At 44.5% G+C, this 21343-nt stretch overlaps 1 protein-coding gene and 1 long non-coding RNA gene across 5 annotated transcripts in view; one reads left to right on the forward strand and one right to left on the reverse strand.

Annotated features, from left to right (window-relative positions):
* Nucleotides 1-256: 256 nt before the first annotated feature.
* Nucleotides 257-3512, reverse strand: LOC109281553 (uncharacterized). The gene is made up of 2 exons (XR_002088224.2): nt 3127-3512; nt 257-914 (listed from the first exon to the last, which is right to left on the reverse strand). It is a non-coding gene; the product is annotated as an uncharacterized LOC109281553 (long non-coding RNA).
* The window catches only part of SLC30A9 (solute carrier family 30 member 9), a 66449-nt gene continuing 48614 nt past the window's right edge, over nt 3509-21343 (forward strand). For 2 of the 4 annotated variants that reach the window (XM_014594929.3, XM_019481003.2), the window contains exons 1-4: nt 3699-3785; nt 6098-6233; nt 8336-8512; nt 17539-17601. In XM_014594929.3, coding sequence (XP_014450415.1) covers nt 6098-6233; nt 8336-8512; nt 17539-17601 — 376 coding nt within the window. In that variant the 5' untranslated portion in view covers nt 3699-3785. Of the gene's footprint in view, nt 3786-6097; nt 6234-8335; nt 8513-17538; nt 17602-21343 lie in introns of those variants that run through there. The other 2 variants (XM_006276803.4, XM_014594930.3) reach the window with 2 other exon arrangements.

The raw sequence follows: 21343 nt of genomic DNA on the forward strand, positions 1-21343 counted from the left end.
ATGCTCTCCTCTTGCTCTTGAGGTCCTAGTACTTGTTTCACTAAGGCATATTTTAAAAGCCAGTGAAGGCAGTGGTACTATTTTTACTGCCAATGAGCTTCAGATCAGACCCTTAGGTTCTTTTATAACTGAAGATAACTTACAAGCACAGCTCCCTGCATGGAGCACTATAAAATGCTCACTGGAGTGTTTTAATAAGAGACAATTTTTAATTATTAGAAGTATTGGAACAATGACGCAGAACACCTTCAATATCCAAGGTAGACAAATTAGCTGATTTTTATTAGTAAACTCAAACAGCTTTTGACTCTTCTTGGGAGCCAGGGACATATTCTGTGACTAACCTTAAATTTACTGTGCAACTACATGTATGTTTACAGTAGCAGATTTATCTGAAAGGATATTACTGGTATTTTGTTAATACATTGTTCTTCTATATTAAATAGAAAGGGAGTCTTGTCTGCATCTTAGCTAGGTAGGAGGGTGTTCTTGGTGGTTCCCCTTCGAAACAGGAAGTGTGGTCTGGCAAGTGTTGAGAACCAATAGTTTGTATGTAGCGCTATTCTGAAAACAATCTTATAAGGCCACAGGAATCAATGATACTCTTTAACCCTGAACACTCCATAAAAATAAAATAGGATATCAATTAGTGTTGTAAGCATGTATTTTCCTTCTAAAATAAAATGCTAAATTATCTTGTTACAGTTATTCCTTAAGTCTGCAGAAGCAAGACAAAGTTTAATGACTAATTTGGCTAAAATAACATTTCTGGGTTATTCTTGCCTTGATGTCCAGAAGTTCTTCATACAATTATTTCAACTTTGAAGATCTTCTCAAAAATATTTCACAGTGAAGTCGGACAAGTTCTTCATTCTGTTCGTTCTAGCTGGTCTGCCATAACTGTTGCGCCAAACCTGGTCATAGCACAAGCACATTTTTTTTTTTGCTTTAAATGTATCGCATATGTTAATGATGACTCGATTGAACAGCGTTCAAGTAAGCAATACAGCAAAAAACTAACTGCTTCTGAGATGGAGTTTTGAAGAGGAGATTAAATTTGATGGCCCTCAAAGAGCGACCTTCCAACTCAGTTCTTGTATATATCTGCATTAATCTTTGTTAAAAAAAAGTCACTTTGTTACAATTTAGATAATGATTACTATATATTTTAAAATAATAATTCCATTGTTAGAATTTATGGAGCTAAGCCCTTCTGTCCCTGGAAATGTTTTTGCAAGCAAAATGCCCACTGCAATCAATACCTATTTACGCTTTGAGTAAGAAATGCATTGTTTAGCCAATCCTGAACAAACTGGAATTTTGTTTTTTATAGTCAACTTATTTCTAATACTGCCATCTTGTGGGGACATTTCAAATAATAGATTAAAACCTTTCATAATTTGATACACAGTATATTTGGAGTAGAATCCATTCCTTCTGTAACTTCTTCAGGAGAAGAAGGTTCCTCATATGATTTGCTATATTTTAACTTGATGAGGGTTTTTAAAAAAAAATTAGCTTCATAAGAAACCTAGAGGAAAAAGAGATGCAGGATGTTTTCAGTGGTCACTTACAATTATCTGTTGGTCTACTGAGCCAAGCACAAGACCTTGCATACACAAATAATTTTTGGCACAGGCGATAACTATAGAAAACACTTTTAAGCATGGTTCTTTTGTGTTTTGTAATATACATAAATAATTACAATACAAAAGGAGGGGGAGAAAGGTCAAAGGGAAACAAAGCCATTTAGACCATGTGCTTTCATTCTTAGTTTTAGACCTATGTGTATGTGTTCACCTAAACTAAAGAACCTTGTGGTCTAAACTGCTTCCTATTTACTTCCCATTTGAGAATAAATGTGCACGCAGCACTCTGCTGTCTAATTAAGTGATCAGATGTCTGGGAAAGAATTGCACAGGTCTTGACCTCTTTCTTGCAGTAGACATTGTACAACACTCTGGAATCTGGGGATCTAAATTGTAAACTCCCACACTTCCTTTCCTAGTATCTCCATAAGTCGTCTTTTTTTTTTTTTTTTAAAACAGTACTATTTTCAAACTACTGTCAAACATCATGAAAACCTTACTACCGCGTAAGGTGATGCGTAGCAACAACTTTGTATAAACAGGGTACTCAAACTATTGACAATTACATAAAAAGGTAGCTTTGAAGGAGGTGGAAGACAGGTCAGTGACTTCAATATTGTTAAAGATTTGGGATTGTTATCACTAGCTGCTGTATACTGTTTAGTGATAACTTTAGACATTTGGGGTCTCCAAATTATACAGGCTATTGATGGGGAACCATGTACCTATTACATAGCCTTTTTTTCATCCCCAGATTTGCAATTCATTAGCAGAAAGACAAATTTCATCTAGATAAAGCAATGCCTAGTTTATTTCCATATGGGGGATAAGCATCACAGCTTAGTTACTGCCTCCTTTTTTTTTTTTCTACATGCTCCAAAGTCATGATAGCGAAAACAGAAGTAGTAGAATCAGTAGGAAAAAAAAGAATGGGCCTGTCCATCAGTAAAAATTGCACTGCAGGGAATGGCTTATCAGCATTTTAAAAACTACTTGCTGTAGCTTCCATCTCTTCTGAGGTTACAAATTTTAGAAAAACTGCTACTCTCTGTCTTTCAGCTATTTTCACATTTAAAACATCTTTTTATCCTGCATCATGAAAGCATTTTTTTCATGTCACCCTTTCTCTCTAATTGCCTGTTTCCTGCCAACATAATTTGAAGCTAGCAAAATGTTTCATTAACATTCTAAATGCTAAGGAAGAAAACTGACTCCATCCTTACTGCTTTAGGACTTAGTGGCACCTAATTTAGTATTTAACTCCAAGTTGATACAGCTGGTACTTAATGATGTGGCATCTGTTACAGTAATTCACCTGGTATAGCAGCAATTGGCCTATTGGGGAGATAAGTAGTACAAGTAATATTATTATATCACGTAAGTATTTTATTTCAACCTATCTCCATCATGCATGGAGGAATACTGTACTTCAGTGGATAACACTAACCAGAAAAATAACCTTGTTCAAAATCAAATTGGGTATACTAAGAATAGGCAGCACGGTAATAATCTACAACACAGTTGCACACTTAATCACCTGCATCAATTTTTCAAGTACCCTGTCAAGTTTGTCTCTACTGTGGGGCGCGCTGACTCCCAGGCAGGGATCCTGCGAGCTGCCCGCCTCCGCGGAGAGGGGACCCTACACCCGCTTCTCTGCCCAAAAGGGCGGCCCGCGGGGGCCGGCGCTGCCCCGGGAAAGTCAGGCTGTTCCTTGGGGAGCGGAAGCGCGGGGGTGGGGTTGGGGCTACCCCGCGGCACTGGGTGGTCGCCGCTACTTGCGTGCAGGGGACTGGCGTGGGGGCGGCGCCTGCGCTCCTTCAGGCGCTGAGTCAGTGTGCGAGGTGCGCCCCCGCGGGCGGGAGCTAGCAGGCATCGCCGGCGCCGTCAGGTGACGCCGCACATTCCTTCCCGGCAACTGACGGGAGGAGGGCAAGCGCATGCGCACTAGAGACGAGCCGGCGGAGTGTGCGAAGCCGGCGCTGTTTTACATCCGGGTCCCGCGGTCCCGCCAGCCCTGTGTGGGGTGAGAGGGGCCGCAGCGGGCGCGGGGCGCCTTGCCCCGCCCCGCCCCGCCCGCAGCCGGTGCCGGGCCCTGCGTGCGAAGGCGGAGGAGGATGATGCCGGCTCTGGCCGGGTGCGGGCCGCGCTGGGGCGGCCTCTACCGGCTCTACCTGCGGGGCCGTGCCTGCCGCGGTGAGTGCGGGCCCGGGAGCGCCTGCGGGCGTCGTGCGCCGGCTTCCCTGCGCCTCAGCCTCGGCCTGCTGCGCAGTGGGGCTGCGACCGGGCTCGGGGGCTGGGAGGCCGCAGCCCTCCTAGCCCGTCTCGTCCCGGCGGTCCCGACTGGCGCGCGGCTGCCAGGGCCGCTTGGGCCCTGTGGTGGGGGCGCGAGGGTGGTTTGCGGGGGCGTCTGCCCGGTCCCCACCTGTGTCAACTCTGCTCTGCGCTGCCTGGCAGTTACACCCGCTGTGGGGGCAGCTGGGGCGGCCCCACCTCGGGGACATCCCTGTGCCCCTGCCCTGGCACCAGAGCAGCGCTGCTGCACATCTGCGGCACATGTTCGGTGTCAGTGTCTGCCCAGCTTTTGATACCTGGGACATGCTTAATTTACGGATTAAAATTGTCAGCACACACCTGCCAACTGGATCTGGCCTGGCCTTACCCAAGCCCGGTTTTTGCGGCACACATTAGTGTGCCGCAAGCATGGCAGAAGCGTCATGGTACTCCCTTTGGGAATTGCTGCCATATGTAGTCTACCAATGGTACTTTCTGGAAGGGGCCAGCTACTTGTTGGGAGGTCTGCTTTGACGTGAACAGATTGGCTTTCTGCTTAGCCAGAGTTATGTTCTGGTTAAGTTACTTGGGGGCTCTGGCTCTGCCCACATTGTGGGTATGAAGATGGTAGCACCAGCTGACAGTCATGTTCTGGGTGTGGCTGTAGCTACCCCAGTTTTGATTGGAGGCTGCAGATGAGTGTCATGGTTTCTTTGGGGACAAACATTTTATTCAAGGACAGAGTGCAATTATTCACATGTCTGTGTTTGTGTTATCCTGGGACAAATACTAAAAAGGCTCCTAGAGTAAGAAGAGCTCACAGTTTGTCCTGGGCCAACATACAGTGCATCTGAACAGTTTTTCTGGGATTGAATCAGTGGCAAAAAAAGAGGCAGTGCCTTCAGCCACATACTAGACTGTGGTTGGAAGAACAGTGTGTATGTGCTGGTGTCAGCACTTCTCTGTTCCAGGACTCGCACAGGCACAACTCACCGAAGGATAAATACTCCATCTGTTCATAGCCTTAGTACATGTCCTGGCATAAACCTCTTCAGTATTTGAGTTCATTAAGAGTAGCATTCAAGCACTTTTTCAGGACAGTTGATATCCATTTTTCATACTTTTATTTGGCCTTGTTTAAAGCTCTTGCTTTCAGGAAACGCAAACCATAAATATTTTTGCACTGTGCATTAAGTATTTATACATTCGGATACTGCTGTAAAATGCAAGGATGTGATGAACAAAAGGAGTGAAGAGAGATTTTTTTTCAGGTTAATGCTTTCTATGTACAATGGGATACATACCTCAATAACGCACACTAAAGGGATTAATGGTGGAGTGGGGACCAGTTGGCCTCAGGGCTCGGCTATTTTTATGTCTACATGGTTCTGTATTGCTGTTTGTCCGTTTTTCCCCCCCACCCTCTAAAACAAATGCTTCACTGATAGTTATATGCACAAAAAGCTGTCCAACATCAGCATATTATAGTATAGTGTAAAATGAGGTATAGTGACTACTTAATGTCTCAATAATTTTAGCCCAATGTATACAGGTCAGAGTTCTCTGAATATGTAAGCTTAGGGTTGCTCCTGCAAATGGCTCTGCACAAACACAGGTGTCACTTTGTATGGAACTCATTGCAGAAGGAGTCTTGGGTTGCTTTATGGTGAGGAATAGGAAACCTGAACAATAGTTTTGTTTTTAAATTAACTGTAGTCAATTTTCTGTGTTTTTTTTACAATGAAAAATTGGATGTATTTGCTTTTTAACATGCTTGCAATGAAAGTGAGTTCTTGAAATAACTAAAGCAGTTTAATGGTCTTTAAAGTACTTATGTAAACTTGGACATAAATAGGCTTGTGACAAGCTTCTATTAAAATATTAAAAATGAACAACAAGCTTAAGAAAATTTCTCATTAATGATCAGCTATTCAGTAAAGATGCTGATAAACTAAACTGGGAATGAAGCAGCTGTTTCTAAACTAAATAAATGCCTTTCTCCACCTCTTCCCCTGTACAATGGAAACATCCTAAATACAGTTGGTCCTCAAAGCATGTATCTGATCAGTAAAAAAATATTTCTGTAATTTTAATTTTATTAGACAAGCATTTAGGAACACTTGCTGCATTTTTGAATTGCAGAACTGCCCATTCAGAAGGTTTTTTTGATCTCTGGATCATCTTGATAGCTCAGTTGTATTTTGTATGAAGTAGTGTTTTTTTTATTCCTGCAGATGTGCCTGTTTCTAACTTGGGGGTCTGGTGGCACAGTACTCGGGCATCCTGCTCCAGAGACAGGAGTTGTGGACTCCCAAAGTTGCCCAGTTGTAAATAAGTACTCCATCATTTTGGCTGAGGATTCGAAAGCAGGTGGGACACGTGATGCCTCATCTCTCCACTTTATGCTGTTGGCTACAGAACGGGGGTTCCTTAGATATGCTCCTCCCATAGGCTGCTAGAATTGGGGAGACCTTTGGCTGTTTTGACCAATGCTTGCTGCAGTGTGTCAAAATAAATGGAAAAGACTAAGTTGCTTTATGGAGTCCATAATTTTGTCAAGCATATTCTTGTGACTGTTGAGAGATGATTTATCTAATGTAGTCATATATTTAACGTTGGATTACATGCAGTATAAATAAATTAGATGTTCTTGATTTTATGCGTGTTTATTTCCCAAAGCCAGCACCCCTGTTTTTTAATAAGCTGTTACATTTCAGTGGTGGATAAAGTTATTTCATCAGAGGAAAGCTGTTAAATAATCTGTCTTAAGTATCAGCAAGATTAGTTTAGCAGAATTTGGCTGTTAATCAAGGTAGACCAGCATTAAAGAGACTTGGGGGTCATATTCATCTTGTGGTCAATCATGAAATACCAATGCAATGCAACACCTGGCAAAGCAAAAAAAAACCCTGGCTTGCATCTACTAATGCATCTCAAGCAAGACCCAAGCTGTCATTCTCCTGCTTTATTTGGCTGTGGTGAGGCCGCAGCTGGAATACTGCATCCAATTCTGGGCTCCACAATTTAAAAAGGATGTGAAGAAGCTCAAGAGAGTCTAATGGAGAACCATGTGCATGAACAGAGGTCAAGAGAGCAGGCCTTCTAAGGAGAGCCTGAGAGTCATGGGACTCCTCAGCTCGGAAAAGCATAGGCTCAGGAGGGACTTGGTGGCAGCCTATAAATACATAAGGGATGTGCATCAAGATCTGGGAGAGTGTCAGTTCACCAGGGTACCCCAGGGGAAAACAAGGTCCAATGATTACAAACTGCTGGAAGGCTGTTTTAGACTGGACATAAGGAAGAACTTTACTGTCCAAGTCTTCAGAGTCTAGAATAGACTGCCCCCAGAAGTGGTGCAAGCACCTACTCTGGATACATTCAAGTTGCGTTTGGATGATTGATTATCTTGCTGGGGTCATCTGACTCCAGCTGACTTCCTGTTCTTTGAGCAGAGGGCTGGACCAGATGATCTCATGAGGTCCCTTTCAGCCCTAATGTCTATGAAATAAATGAATATATCTGTTGTTATTCTGTGCCCGTCTTAAAAGACTGACTTTTTTTTTCATATGCTACGTTCGCATGTGTGTAATATGATTCTTTGAGATGAATGATATTTCATATGTAACTTGCTTTAATTGTGGCTTAACTCTACAGTAGGTTGAGATATTACACTTGAATTAAGACCATTGAATATTTTGCATGTTCAATTTAGTATACTGTATTTGGACAAGTGTAGCGGAATGAGGTAAAACTGGTTTTCTAGTGGTCCACCATTGTCCTTATTCTATAATACCTCTTCTGACTGCTGAATATGTTGCTTGCTATGATGATGTTTGGGAGCAGAGTGGTAATAGAGGGATTAATCTAGAAATGTTAGAGTCGTTTGCTGTGGCAAAGGGTCAAAGATAATTTAGATTTTTGAAACAATGCACATATAATTAAATGAGAAACTTAACAAAAATATAACAGGATATCTGTGTGCTTAAAAATGAATGTTTGAAGGGAGACAGGAGGTGCCTGGGAAATTGGTGGATGGATTAATTTTCATTAGTTTTTGCCTTGGTTGTATAAAGCTTCTGAGATTTGAATACATGGGTGTACTGGGCAAAAATATTTTCTAAAAGCTGTTTCCATAAATATCAACAACTCTTATGGACATATGTTCTCCTGTTGTGAACACCATTGAAAAGAGAACCTTTTTTCATAGGTGATGCATTGGCAGGAATAGGGGAGGGCATGTGCCTCCCCCAGACTTCTGCACTGATAGTGGGACACAGGGCTGCAGCATGGCTGAAGTTGGGACCTGGCAGCAGTGGGGGTGACAGCGGTGGCATGATTTCTGCACCAACTAGGGCACAGGGCTGCAGCCCAGCCAGACTCGATGCCCGCCAGCAGCGGTAGTGGTGGTGGTGTGGAGTTGTGGTCCCCATTGTCAGTACTTGTGTCACTTATGCCTTTTTTTCTTCTTTCAGGATGGCAAACTTCAGTGAGCTGTGGAGGCATCTGTCATGTACTCCTGTGCAACCGTCTGTCAGTCCAGTCACTAAGCCAAGTGAGAGCATATGCTTCCAATGGTCAGAAAAAAAGCCCTGGATCACAGAATACAAATGAATCCACTTCAGAAACGGCTATGCCCAAAACTGGAACAGGTCTTTTATTTGTTTTCATTTTAGTGCTGAGTCTTACCTCTGCTTTTTTTATTTAATTTTAAAAAAAAAAAATGAATATAAGAGCATTTATGCAATAAACAATTCTGTTAGTTTACCTTGTGCAATTGAGAACTGATTAGAGCCGTTTGTTATATACTATAGCTACAGAATTTGGAAATGGTTGTATCTCCTTCCATCTTTATCCATACCTCCAGTGAATGAACATGGGCAAAAACTTAGATGCATGTACTTATTTTTTTCTTTTGTAATTAAGTGTAAATAAAGACCACTGTTGTTGGAGGAGTGTTTGAAGAATAGGTGATGGATGGGTGTTTGAAGAGTGGTAGTGATGGGCGAGTGTTTGAAGAGTGGTGCTGGATGGGTCTTTTTTGACCTGAAGGGATGTGGGCAGTGGGGTCCCCCAGGGCTTGGTCCTTGGGTCCACACTGTTCAACATCTTCATCAGTGACTTGGACAAGGGGGCGAAAAGCACCTTGTTCAAATTCATGCATGACACTAAGATGTAGGGAGAAGTGGGCATGCTGGAGGAGAGGGACAGGCTGCAACTAGATCTAGACAGGTTACAGGGGTGGGCAGATGAGAACAAGATGGGATTCAATACTGACAAGTGCAAGGTACTGCACCTGGGGAGGATGAACCATCAACATACCTACAGGCTGGGGAACTCCCTTCTCATCAGCACAGAGGCAGAAAAAGATCTTGGTGTCATTATTGATTCCAAAATGAACATGGGCCACCAATGTGGGGACACAATCAGGAAGGCTAACCACACCTTGTCATGCATCCATAGATGCATCACGAGCTGGTCCAAGGAGGTGATCCTCCCCCTCTATGCAACACTGGTCAGGCCTCAGTTGGAGTACTGAGGTGTCCAGTTCTGGGTGCTGCACTTCAGGATGGATGTGGATAGCATTGAGAAGGTCCAGAGGAGGACCACTCACATGATCAAGGGACAGCAAGGCAGGCCCTATGAGCGGAGGCTATGGGACCTGAACCTGTTCAGCCTCCACAAGAGAAGGCTAAGAGGGGATCTGGTGGCCTTCTACAAACTGGCCCAGGGGGACCAGCAGACTATGGGAGAGTCCCTGTTCCCCCGAGCACCACCGGGAGTAACGAGGAATAACGGCCATAAGTTGACAGAGAGTAGATTCAGGCTAGGTATCAGGAGGCACTACTTCACAGCCAGGGCGGCTAGGATCTGGAACCAACTTCCAAGGGAAGCGGTGCTCACTCCTACCCTGGGGGGTCTTCAGAAGGAGGCTAGATGATCACCTAGCCGGGATCATTTGACCCCAGCATTCTTTCCTGCCCATGGCAGGAGGTCGGACTTGATGATCTGCTCAGGTCCCTTCCGACCCTACCAACTATGAAACAATGAAAATCTGCCTTGCACCTTGCCAGCTTCCCAGTTACTGTAATTTAGACTAGTTCTGCAGAAAGGTATCACTGTTTTTTAGATGTTTTATGTGAAATTAATTAATGCTTAGTGTTGAATGACATAATTATTGAGCACCATAATTCCTTCAGGTTAGGCTAGAGCAGAAGTGGGCAAAATGGCAGATCTGGCTGGTGGCCAGACCCCATTTCCTAGCAGCCCCTGCCTGTATGGCTCCTGGTCAGTTTTCATGGAGACCTTAGGAGCACAGGGGGGTCTTCAGAACCCTGGAGATCCAGGGGTGGAAAAAAAAATAGTGCAGCACGTGTCGCATCCCATGCCACCTAAAACCGGAGCCTGGCCAGCTGGAGCCATACTCCAGGTACTGGCCAGGCTGCCAGCTACAGGAGCGCTGTAGCTGCAGCTTCCCCGGCCCCCAGAACCTTGGCTAAGGCGGCTGGAGCCACCGCTGTTGCTGGCCCCAGCCTCTTCCCTCTCACTCTGGGGTAACCTGCTGCATGCCAGAGGGCGCCTTGCATGGGCATTCCCCAGAGACAACTAGGAGCTCCACAAGGTGTCCTGCTGCTAGTTGTCCCCAGGGAACCAAATGTGTGCTTGTCTGGACATGGCCTCAGTCTCTGTGGAGACTGTCTGGGAGTTAGGTGGGAAGGGAGCTGCTCTGGGGCCAGGATCTTGTGGCAGTGACAGCAAGGGGTGGGACTGGGACAGAACTGCAATCCACTCCCTGCACATCCTTGCCTGTGAAACACTTGCCGGTTGCAGAAGGGGCAGTGGATTGTGGCTCTGCTCTGGCCCTGCCCTGTGCTGTCACCACCACAGGGTTCTGGGGTCTCGCTGACCCTGCTTTCCTGTTTTGCTTTTGGTCACAGGCCCATCCCAGCCCCCTGGCTAGGTGCCCTGCCTACATGGGTCCTGCCCTTGGTGGTGGGTGCGGGGTGGATGGGCCAGGATGCTGGGGTAGTGGGTCTGGATCTGGCAGCCAGAAACTGTTGCTGCAGGTGCTGCTGGGAAATGGAGACTGCTGTGGCCCCAATCCAGTCTGAAGGCAGGATTTTGCTCACCCCTGGGCTAGAGGCCAGATGGTAAGGAGGCTTGAAATATGTGTGTGTGTGTGTGTGTGTGTGTATATATATTTCAAGGCTCCTTGCCATATATATTTCGAAAGAATTATCCTGGCACATGAAAGAATTATCCTGGCACATGTCCAGGAAGGGCCAGCAGGGGAGGTTATGGTCGGGGGCAACCAGCATGGGTTCATTAGGGGCAGGTCTTGTCAAACCAACCTGGTGGCCTTCTATGACCAGGTCACCAAGTCCTTGGATGCAGGTGTTGCAGTGGATATAGTTTTTCTGGACTTCAGGAAGGCCTTCGACACGGTTTCTCACCCCATTCTCAGTAAGAAGCTAGAAGACAGTGGTGTTGATGCCTACACGGTCAGATGGGTCACTAACTGGCTGGAGGGCCGCACCCAGAGGGTGGTGGTGGACGGGTCTTATTCGACCTGGAGGGATGTGAGCAGTGGGGTTCCCCAGGGCTTGGTCCTCGGGCCTGCACTATTCAGCATCTTCATCAGTGACTTGGGCAAGGGGGTAGAAAGCACCCTGTTCAAGTTCGCAGATAACACTAAGATGTGGGGTGAAGTGGGTACACTAGTAGGAAGGAACAGGCTGCAAGTGGATCTAGACAGGTTACAGGGGTGGGCCGAAGAGAACAGGATGGGGTTCAACACTGACAAGTGCAGGGTAATGCACCTGGGGAGGAAGAACCAGCGGCACACCTACAGGCTGGGGAACTCCCTTGTCAGTGTTGAGACAGAAAAGGATCTTTGAGTCATCATTGATGCCACAATGAACATGGGCCGTCAGTGTGGGGACGCGGTCAGGAAGGCCAACCATACCTTGTCGTGCATCCACAGATGCATCTCAAGCAGGTCCAAGGAGGTGATCATCCCCCTCTATGCGACACTGGTCAGGCTGCAGCTGGAGTACTGCGTCCAGTTCTGCGCGCCGCACTTCAGGAGGGATGTGGTCAGTATGGAGAGGGCCCAAAGGAGGGCCACCTGCATGATCAGGGGTCAGCAGGGCAGGCCCTACGAGGAGAGGCTGAGGGACCTGAACCTGTTCAGCCTCCAAAAGAGAAGGCTCAGAGGGGATCTAGTGGCAGTCTACAAACTAGTCAAGGGGGACCAGCAGGCATTGGGAGAGTCCCTGTTCCCCCGAGCAATCCCGGGAGTTGCAAGAAACAACGGACACAAGCTAGCGGAGGGTAGTTTCAGGCTAGACATCAGGAAGCGCTATTTCACTGTCAGGGTGGATAGGACCTGGAACCAACTTCCAAAATAAGTGGTGCTGGCTCCTACCCTGGGGGTCTTTAAAAAGAAGGCTGGACAAACATCTGGCTGGGGTCATTTGACCCCAGTTCTCTTTCCTGCCACAGCAGGGGGTTGGACTAGATGATCTCCTCAGGTCCCTTCCGACCCTACAACCTATGAAACTATAGCGTTTCACTCTTTAGAGTTGTTAAACAGGTAATGTAAAGTAATGTAATGTGATGGGATAATTCATAGGCAATTTTTGCTGTATAGATTCTTACCAGACTGCTGTCCCCTTCATCTGCTTGAATTTTCTTATCAGTCTTAAGCCAGTTAGGTATATGATGACTTCAGTGCTGCCCTCTTTTCTTGTATGAATGTGTTTTTGTTTGTTTTTTGCTACTCCTATACCATTATTTGGATCCTGAAAATTGGTGATGGTGAGGGGTGTCTTCTGTTTTTACTCTTGTACCCCTTCTCAAGTCTTTGTTTTGGGAGTTCTTTCAGTAGATAGACCAACTTGCATGGCAGATCATGGAACGGAGGCAAAGTTAGTTTGGAGTGATCTATCCCATCAGCCTTAAGGGTCACCAGTAGTTGTAGCGAAGTTCAATCATGTCTTACCATTTTCACTTCATTGGGTAAAGTAAAAATATCTGGCTGCTGGGAAAAGCTGCAAACAGTGGCGGAGATGCTGGGATCCTTTTTTTTTTTTTTTTTTTTACAGAGATGGCACTGCATAGTCTGTGACTTTGTTCCATGGGTCACAGACCAACTTCTGATTGGCTTAGCCAACTCTGTCTGGAGTAGTCTATAGGACTTGAAACTTCATTCGTAAAGATTGTAACCCTTTGTTTGAGAACCATTGGCATAGCTATCCAAATGGGGATCTGTCTTCACATCTATAAGGACTAGCAATTTTTTTCCCCTGCAAATGAAAGTTTACTTTTTAGCCAAATTGATATCTTCCTTGTGTCCAGCTTTTCATTTTTTAATGGCAGGTAGGCTCGTTCTGTAGTGTCTTGTGAATTTCCAGAGCCACTTTTGACTTTTGCCAACTTTAATTGGCCAAGACTGTTACTACTTATATGTTGGGCTTTTTTTTTTTTTTCAAGTGCGAGAAACTACTTGTTTGGCAAAAATATTGCTTATAAGCAAGACTCTGGGGTGAAAAGTAAGAGGAAACAATCTTTGTTTAATTGAAAGTACTCCCTTTTCTTTGAAAATCTGGAATCAAACTGTCTGCTGCAAGGGAAGATAGTGCAAAAGATGGTATAGTATTGCCCTTTAAGATCCTATCAGACTGTGAAGACACCAACAATTTAAATTTACTAGCATTTTTAAAAATGTAACTTTGAAATTCAAGCTAGGGTGCAAAGTCTAAAGTTAAGAGTTTGGGTTAAACAGACCTGCTCACCTCCACTTACAATTTTTGAGTCTTGTATCAGCAGCTCACAAGCTGTGTGCATGTGTATGTTATGGCAGGACAGCATAGATCACCATTCACTAGCCTGGTTCCAGTTTTTGTGTAACAAAACATTATTCTTCCCTTGAATTATGTAAAGTAAGATACTTCCTCCAAGGCTAGCTGCAGGGAATATGTACTTCCATAAACATGCATCTTTAGGCAAGCGATGCAACCTTTCTAGGCCTCCATTTTCTTACCAGTAAAACTAATACAATGCTTAGAGCAGCATTCTCATACTCCATTCTTTTTGTTGATGCATTGCGTTTCTTGTCCAGCCTTCAGGGCAAAGTAATATATTTTAAAAGGATATTTAATACTCTGGTATAAATCTTGACATTTGATGTGTGCTGTTTTTTTTTTGGTTTGGTTTTTTTTTTTCTCCTGTGAGAGTTTATGGTTTAACCTTAAATAATGTTATTGAGACACACATTTTAACAAGAAAGTTTATCTGAATAATAGTTAAAAAGCATCTTTGCTTTATTTTTTCCAAGCCATCTTGGTGCATTCTTATCAATGTGAAGAATTATTTCTCAGTGCCTGTTGAAGTTGACTAATGCTTGGTGTATTAAGTATGACGAGATGAACAGCAAAAACGTTTCATTTATTTCTAACCACTTCTCTCTTTCTTTGTTATCCTTACGGTGAATAAGTTCTTGATTATTGTGCTCCATGTGACTGGCCAAAGTGGAAGTAATACTTTTGAGCTTGAAGAAAAAAACTTTGAGAGATTCAAAAAGGGACTTAAATGTTTGGATGCCAAGTGCTCCCAAACTTAAATTTTCCATGTCTGGCTTTGGGGGTGGAACTCACAAACCTTACTTAAGGCTACTGTTAAATTCCAGATACTTGAAATGAGGTGACTAATTGCTAAGATTCACAAAGCATAGTGTGCTGAGTTGAGGTTTGGGGGATACTTCAGCCAGCCAGTGAGAAGTGCGGAGAAGGTGAGGTTTCAGAAACGCTCCCTATTTTGCAGGTTTATTTAGGCATCTCCCAGTTATTCTGAGTTGGGTTTCTGTGATAGAGTGAGATTTGCAGACTGAAACCCCCACCTTGATGTGTAGGCACTTATGGTAGTGCTTGCCTCTTGTCTACTAGTTTGTTGGTTAGAACAATAGCCTGTTGGCAGGAGACTTGGATTATAGGTCTTTCTAACCCTGAGGGACCTAAGCACTGCAGTAGACCAGGCTGTGACGTGAGCAGTCTCCTCTCTTGTTGCAATTCAGAAAGCTTGGAGACATACTGAGGTAGCCAGCAGGAAATGCTAAAAACTGGTGTCTATTTGAAATTTTGCTTTTCTCAGGAGCTTTTAGTCTCTTCACTCACGCTATCCATTAGAAATCTCCATTCACTTGTGATGCAGAATGTCTAATCTTGTGTCTAAGGTTAGCTGTCTAATGGGTTTCTGAAGAGGGTGTGGTGGTGCCACCAACCTTTTTGTGCAGTAGCTTAGTGATTAAAGCACCTGGAAGTTGGAGACCTGGATGTGCACCCTTCTTAGTCTGGTGGGATTTGAGCCTGTATGTCTTGCTTCCCAGGAGAATGTCCTAACCACCAGGTTAGAACAGTCTGGGTAAGAGTACTTTACTACTACTTCTGTTTGAAGTTGGAGCATCAAGCAGCAAATCAGGCAAGAGGAGTAGAAAATGCAGTCATCTAACTTACAAACTGGTGGTAGGGCACTTCCCTGGAGTGTGGAAGATGTGTATTCAAATCACCTCATGCTGGAATTCAGGTCTTCTATTTTTGGGTAAGTTCCCTAACCAATACGTTTTGCGGGGGATGGGGGGAGAATGGACACCACCCTTTCTAGTTTTACTTACTGGGAAATGTGAAATTAGGATTGTAAATTAAACAGAGATGAATGTGTGCATGAGTTTCTTACTGTTATTTCTCTGCACAAAAATATGTATGTGGACACATTGGAGAGAGTCCATCAGAGGGCAACAAAAATGGTGAGTGAGCTGGGGTGCATGACTTGTGAAGAGAGGCTGAGGGAACTGGGGTTATTTAGTCTAGAGAAGACTGAGAGGGGATTTAATAGCAGCCTTGAACTACCTGAAGTGGGGTTTGAAAGAGGATGAAGCTGGACTTTTTCTCAGTGGTGGCAGATGACAGAACAAGGAGCAATGGTCTCAAGTTTCAGCAAGAGATGTTTAGGTTGGATATTAGGAAGAGTTTTTGAACTAGGAGGGTAGTAAAACCCTGGAACAGGTTACCTAGAGAAGTGGTAGGATCTCTATCCTCAGAGGTTTTTAAGATCCAGCTAGACAAAACCTTAATGGGATGATCTAGATGGGGGATGGTCCTGCTTTGAGCAAGGGGTTGGACTAGATGGCTGCCTGAGGTCCTTCCCAACCCTAATTTTCTGATTTGGATCATAGTAGACCTACTTCTTACTTCCTGTCATATCCACAACTAATTGCTTGATTTAAAAGACCAGTTGTATAGCTGAAGCCTTGGGAGTTTTTGACTTATTGAATAATTCAAATCGCGTGTTAAATCAGGAGCATCTCATTAAGCAATATAGACCTACTTGAAAAATCCTTAAGTTTTTCTGAGTCCTTTAAAGTGACTTGAGTTTCAATTAAATTAATTTTAATTTTGCTAATGACTGCAGATGTATGGCAAACATCCAGTGCTAGAACATAAAACAAAATGTTTGTTCTATTTATTGAAACCCTAAGGATTTTAGTCTGATATAGTGAGTTAAGATGGTGATGTGTACAATAAGTATTCAGACATTTTTTAACTGTCTGATGGGACGTCTGATTTGTGATTAGAAAACTCACTTAAATGGCTATAAGCTGATAGTTTTGCAATGAGACTTAATATCTGGAAATTCATAGCTTTCCATTTTGCCCTTCTAGATCTTACTGTATTTTGAGTGTGTATATTTTGATCAGGAATAAGTATGTTCTCAAATTCCAAATGCAATTAATGCCCCTGTTCAGTTGCAACAAAAATGTGACTTAAATAGGAAAAAATGTAAGTATTAACATGTACTGTGTTCTTTATAATACTTGTTTTTGTTTAAAGTATTTCTTAGTCCTTCAGATGCCACTTAATCTGTGAATTAGTACATTTATGATATTTTTCTGCTGACAAAGTACAGTAGCAGATTTTATCCTCATCCTGCTCTATATACCCTGTGGTGTACAGTTCAACATGAAGTTTTCCCAGAGCTGTAAAAATGCATTTGAAAAACTTTTTGATTAATTCACATTTTCTTATAGTGCAAGCTTAGGTTCCTAGTGGCTTTGAGTATCATATTGTAACTTTCAGTTGTTTTTGTTGCTGCTATATTATATCAGTGGTGCACAACCTTTTGGCCCCATGGGCCAGGTGAGTGGAGTGGGTCTGGTGTGTGGGCTGGATCAAGCCCCATGTGCCAGAATTAGACCCTGGGGTCTGGCACTGCCCCCTTCCCGCCCTGCCTGCTGGGATTGGGCCCTGGGGGCCCAATGCTGCCTCTGCCCAGCCCTGTATGCTTGGATTGGGTGCGTGGTATAGTGTGGAGGGCCTGGGGCTCCCCACAAGTCTGAAAATTTGGTATCGGGAGTGGTGCCATTGTTCCCTGGGTGTCATATTTCTGGACATGGGGAGCCCTGTGGGCCAGGGGTTGATCACCCTTGCACTATGCAGTTCAGAACACTTTCTGAGGATATCCCTAAATGTAGCAAAACCTAGTAAAAGTTGCCATTTTTTAATTTGTATGATAATAATAAAACTTTGTGCAATTATCTGTTGATCTTTCTAACAATGATGGAGTTCTCCCGAGTAAGGAGAACTCCATCCATTATTTTTCTTTTTTTTTTTTTTTTTTACAGCACGGGATTCCACTAGCATAGGCCAAAAGACACCTTTCTCACAAAACTCAATCCAAGTAAAAGGTAAAGATGTACATTATTGTTTTGTAACTTTACCATTGTATTGTTGTTTCTTTTATAAGATATCTGCATGTTTTAGAAGATGGAGGAAATTAATTTTTAAAAGCGGATCTTCTGGTGTTCAATTATTAAATGTATATAGTAGTTTTAGGCTTTTCTACTCAAAACTTGTGAACAAAATCTATAAATCTGTAAATAACATGACATTTGTGAAAAAACAATTGTATATAAAGTTATAGCGTGGTATCTTTATATAAAGATTATTACCAGAAAATACTGATTATTTATTGTACCTTGAACATACTGGTAAGTGTTACTTCTGTAAGTTAGCTTCTTCCTTTAAAACTTATGCACATTTTCCTCTCTGCTCTTCATGAGAGGCAAAATTCTAATAAATCTGAACTGCTATATTTTCCTTTAAATCCTTTTTAAGTTTCACCTCTTCTGCAGTGCCTCCTGTCATGGATCATGCCCCTTTCAGGGAAAGCTCTATCTTGGGACTGCCCAAGAAGCAGACTTATTTGGTCTCCCTTTCCTGAGGACCCCCTGAAGCTGGCCCTGGTGTGGCTTCTCAAGCCTTTGGCTCAAGACCCTGGCTTCTCTTTGTCCTTGGCTTCCCTGACAATCTGTAGAACACCTGCCTCAGGTCAGCTCCTGGGAAGGGGATTGTTTCCTCCCGTCAGAGTGCCAGTGTCCCAGCCAGCCCAGCAGACACCTTGGCTCCAAACAAACAGTTTTTACGGTGATGCTGCAGTTTCCTCTTTCCTTCCTTGACTTCTGTCGTTCCTGAAACTACTCCTTTTTCTCTACTGTGTACTGCTTGGGGTAGCTTTTCTCTCTCTAACTCTTTCAGAATATAATTCTGGGACAGATAGCTGTACTGGCAACAAAACTGTTACAAAATTATAGTACTCAAGATAGGTCCTAACAGGTCCCCAGCAAAAGTAAAAATAATGTTATTGGAAACCAATTGGAGAGTAGCTTCTGCAGCCTGCTGCCAGGCTGAGACTGCCATCTGCCCCTGGGGTGAAAAGAGCTTACAGGTGCTTTGCTTATAAAGCCATTTACCAGCACTATTTTACAGCAAAGCGTGCTCTACTGTCCCTCCCCCACCCCTCCAAAAAAAAAGTTCCCCACCAGAACTGCCCGCTAGAACTTAGCCCACCAAACCTTTCTGTCACATCTTTTGGGTTATGGCTAGACAGATGACTAGCTGTGTTTAAATGTAAAAGGGTTTAAAAAAAAAAAGAAGAAAGACCTAGCCTTTGAGTATTTAGATTATAAATCTTTTCAGAGCATGGGATCTTTTTGTGTATACAACATCTAGCAAAATAGGACTATAGGCTGCTGAGCACTGTCATAGCCTAATATTAATTTCTCTGCATATTACTAGGGCTATGTACAGGCATTGTTTCTGCTGGGAGAATTGACACTTGTCCAGTAAAGTTGCTAGTGTACAGGCATACGTTCAGTTATTTATGGAGGAAACATGCCCCAGCTGTGAGAGAGCTTGCACTATGACACCTTAAAGATCTCCCTTGCAAGAGTGTTTGTTGCTACAATGGATATCTGTGCAGTAGGCTTCTCTGTATGTAGGAGGAATTGAATAACAGATTCCCTGTGCCCCCCTTTGGCCCATGGACCCCAGTCAGGAAAGTTTCATAGTAGTTTCATAGTAGGTAGGGTTGGAAGGGACCTGAGCAGATCATTAAGTCTGACCCCCTGCTGTAGGCAGGAAAGAATGCTGGGGTCAAACAACCCCAGCTAGGTGATCATCTAGCCTCCTTTTGAAGACCCCCAGGGTAGGAGTGAGCACCACTTCCTTTGGAAGTTGGTTCCAGATCCTAGCCGCCCTGACTGTGAAGTAGTGCCTCCTGATACCTAGCCTGAATCTACTCTTGGTCAACTTATGGCTGTTATTCCTCATTATTCCTGGTAGTGCTCGGGGTAACAGGGACTCTCCCATAGTCTGCTGGTCCCTGCTGGGCCAGTTTGTAGACGGCCACCAGATCCCCTCTTAGTCTTCTCTTGTGGAGGCTGAACAGGTTCAGGTCCCATAACCTCTCCTTGTAGGGCTTGCCCTGCTGCCCCCTGATCATGCGAGTGGCCCTTCTCTGGACCCTCTCGATGTTGTTCTCATTCCTCCTGAAGTGTGGCACCCAGAACTGGATGCAGTACTCCTACTGAGGCCTGACCAGTGTCGCATAGAGGGGGGAGATCTCTTCCTTGAGCCTGCTCGTGTTGCATCTGTGGATGCATGACTAGGTGCGGTTAGCCTTCCTAACCGCATCCCCACATTGGCAGCCCATGTTCATTTTGGAATCAATAATGACACCAAGATCCTTTTCTGCCTCTGTGCTGATGAGAAAGGAGTTCCCCAGCCTGTAGGTATGTTGCTGGTTTATCCTCTCCAGGTGCAGTACCTTGCACTTGTCGGTATTGAATCCCATCCTGTTCTCATCCGCCCACCCCCGTAATCTGTCTAGATCTAGTTGCAGCCTGTCCCTCTCCTCCAGCGTGCCCACTTCTCCCCATATCTTAGTGTCATCTGCGAATTTGAACAAGGTGCTTTTCACCCCCTTGTCCAAGTCACTGATGAAGTTGTTGAACAGTGCGGGCCCGAGGACCGAGCCCTGGGGGACCCCACTACCCACATCCTTACAGGTTGAAAAAGACACATCCACCACCACTCTCTGGGTACAGCCCTCCAGCCAATTTGCGACCCATCTGACTGTGTAGGTATCGACACCACAGTCGCCTAATTTCTTAATGAGAATGGGGTGAAAGATGGTGTCGAAGGCCTTCCAAAAGTCCAGAAAGACTACGTCCACTGTGACACTTGCGTCCAGGGATTTAGTGACCTGGTCGTAGAAGGCCACCAGGTTGGTTTGACAGGACCTGCCTCGAATGAACCCATGTTGGTTGCCCCTAAGCATGATCTCCCCTGCTGATCTCTCGCAGATGTGCTCCTGGATAATTTTCTTAAAGAGCTTCCCCAGGACTGAGGTAAGACTAATGGGCCTATAGTCTCCTGGGTCCTCCTTCCTCCCTTTTTTGAAAATGGGAACCACATTGGCCCTTTTTCTAGTCCTCCGGCACCTTGCCAGAGCACCACGAGTGCTTGTAAAGCTGTGCCAGGGGTCCTGCAATGACCTCTGCTAATTCCCTCAACACTCTGGGGTGGAGATTGTCAGGACCTGCTGACTTGAACATGTCTAGACCCACCAGAAGTTCCCTGACTAGGTCCTCACTGACCCTGGGCCTGGCAGCACCTCCCCTGGGTCCCTCGGGGATCCCAGTGGGGGGGATGCCCCGGTCCCTGCTCAAAAAGATGGAGGCAAAGAAATTGTTAAAGAGGTTAGCTTTGTCATCTGGTGTGAACATCAGATTTCCTAGTGTATTCTGCAGAGAATACCTTGTATTTGCCACAGAATACACTACGTTACCCTGTACCTTCTTTTTACCGCCTATGTGTTTAAAAAAAAGGACTTCTTGTTATCCTTGATCCAGGTCGCTAGTCCCAGTTCCATCTCTGCCGTAGCCTTCCTAACAGCCCCCCTACAATCTCGGGTAATGGAGGTATAATCCTCCTTGGTGATGGCCCCTCCTTTTCATTTGGTGTACGCCTCCTTTTTAGCTTTGAGACGTTCGTGGATGCTTTCGGTGAGCCATGGGGGCTTTTGAGCACTGCTGCCCCCTTAGATCTGCGTGGGGATTGTCCTCCTTTGGGCTTGGAGGATCATCT

Source organism: Alligator mississippiensis, chromosome 2, assembly GCF_030867095.1.
Source record: "Alligator mississippiensis isolate rAllMis1 chromosome 2, rAllMis1, whole genome shotgun sequence".
In the NCBI taxonomy this organism is placed as follows: Eukaryota; Metazoa; Chordata; order Crocodylia; family Alligatoridae; genus Alligator; species Alligator mississippiensis.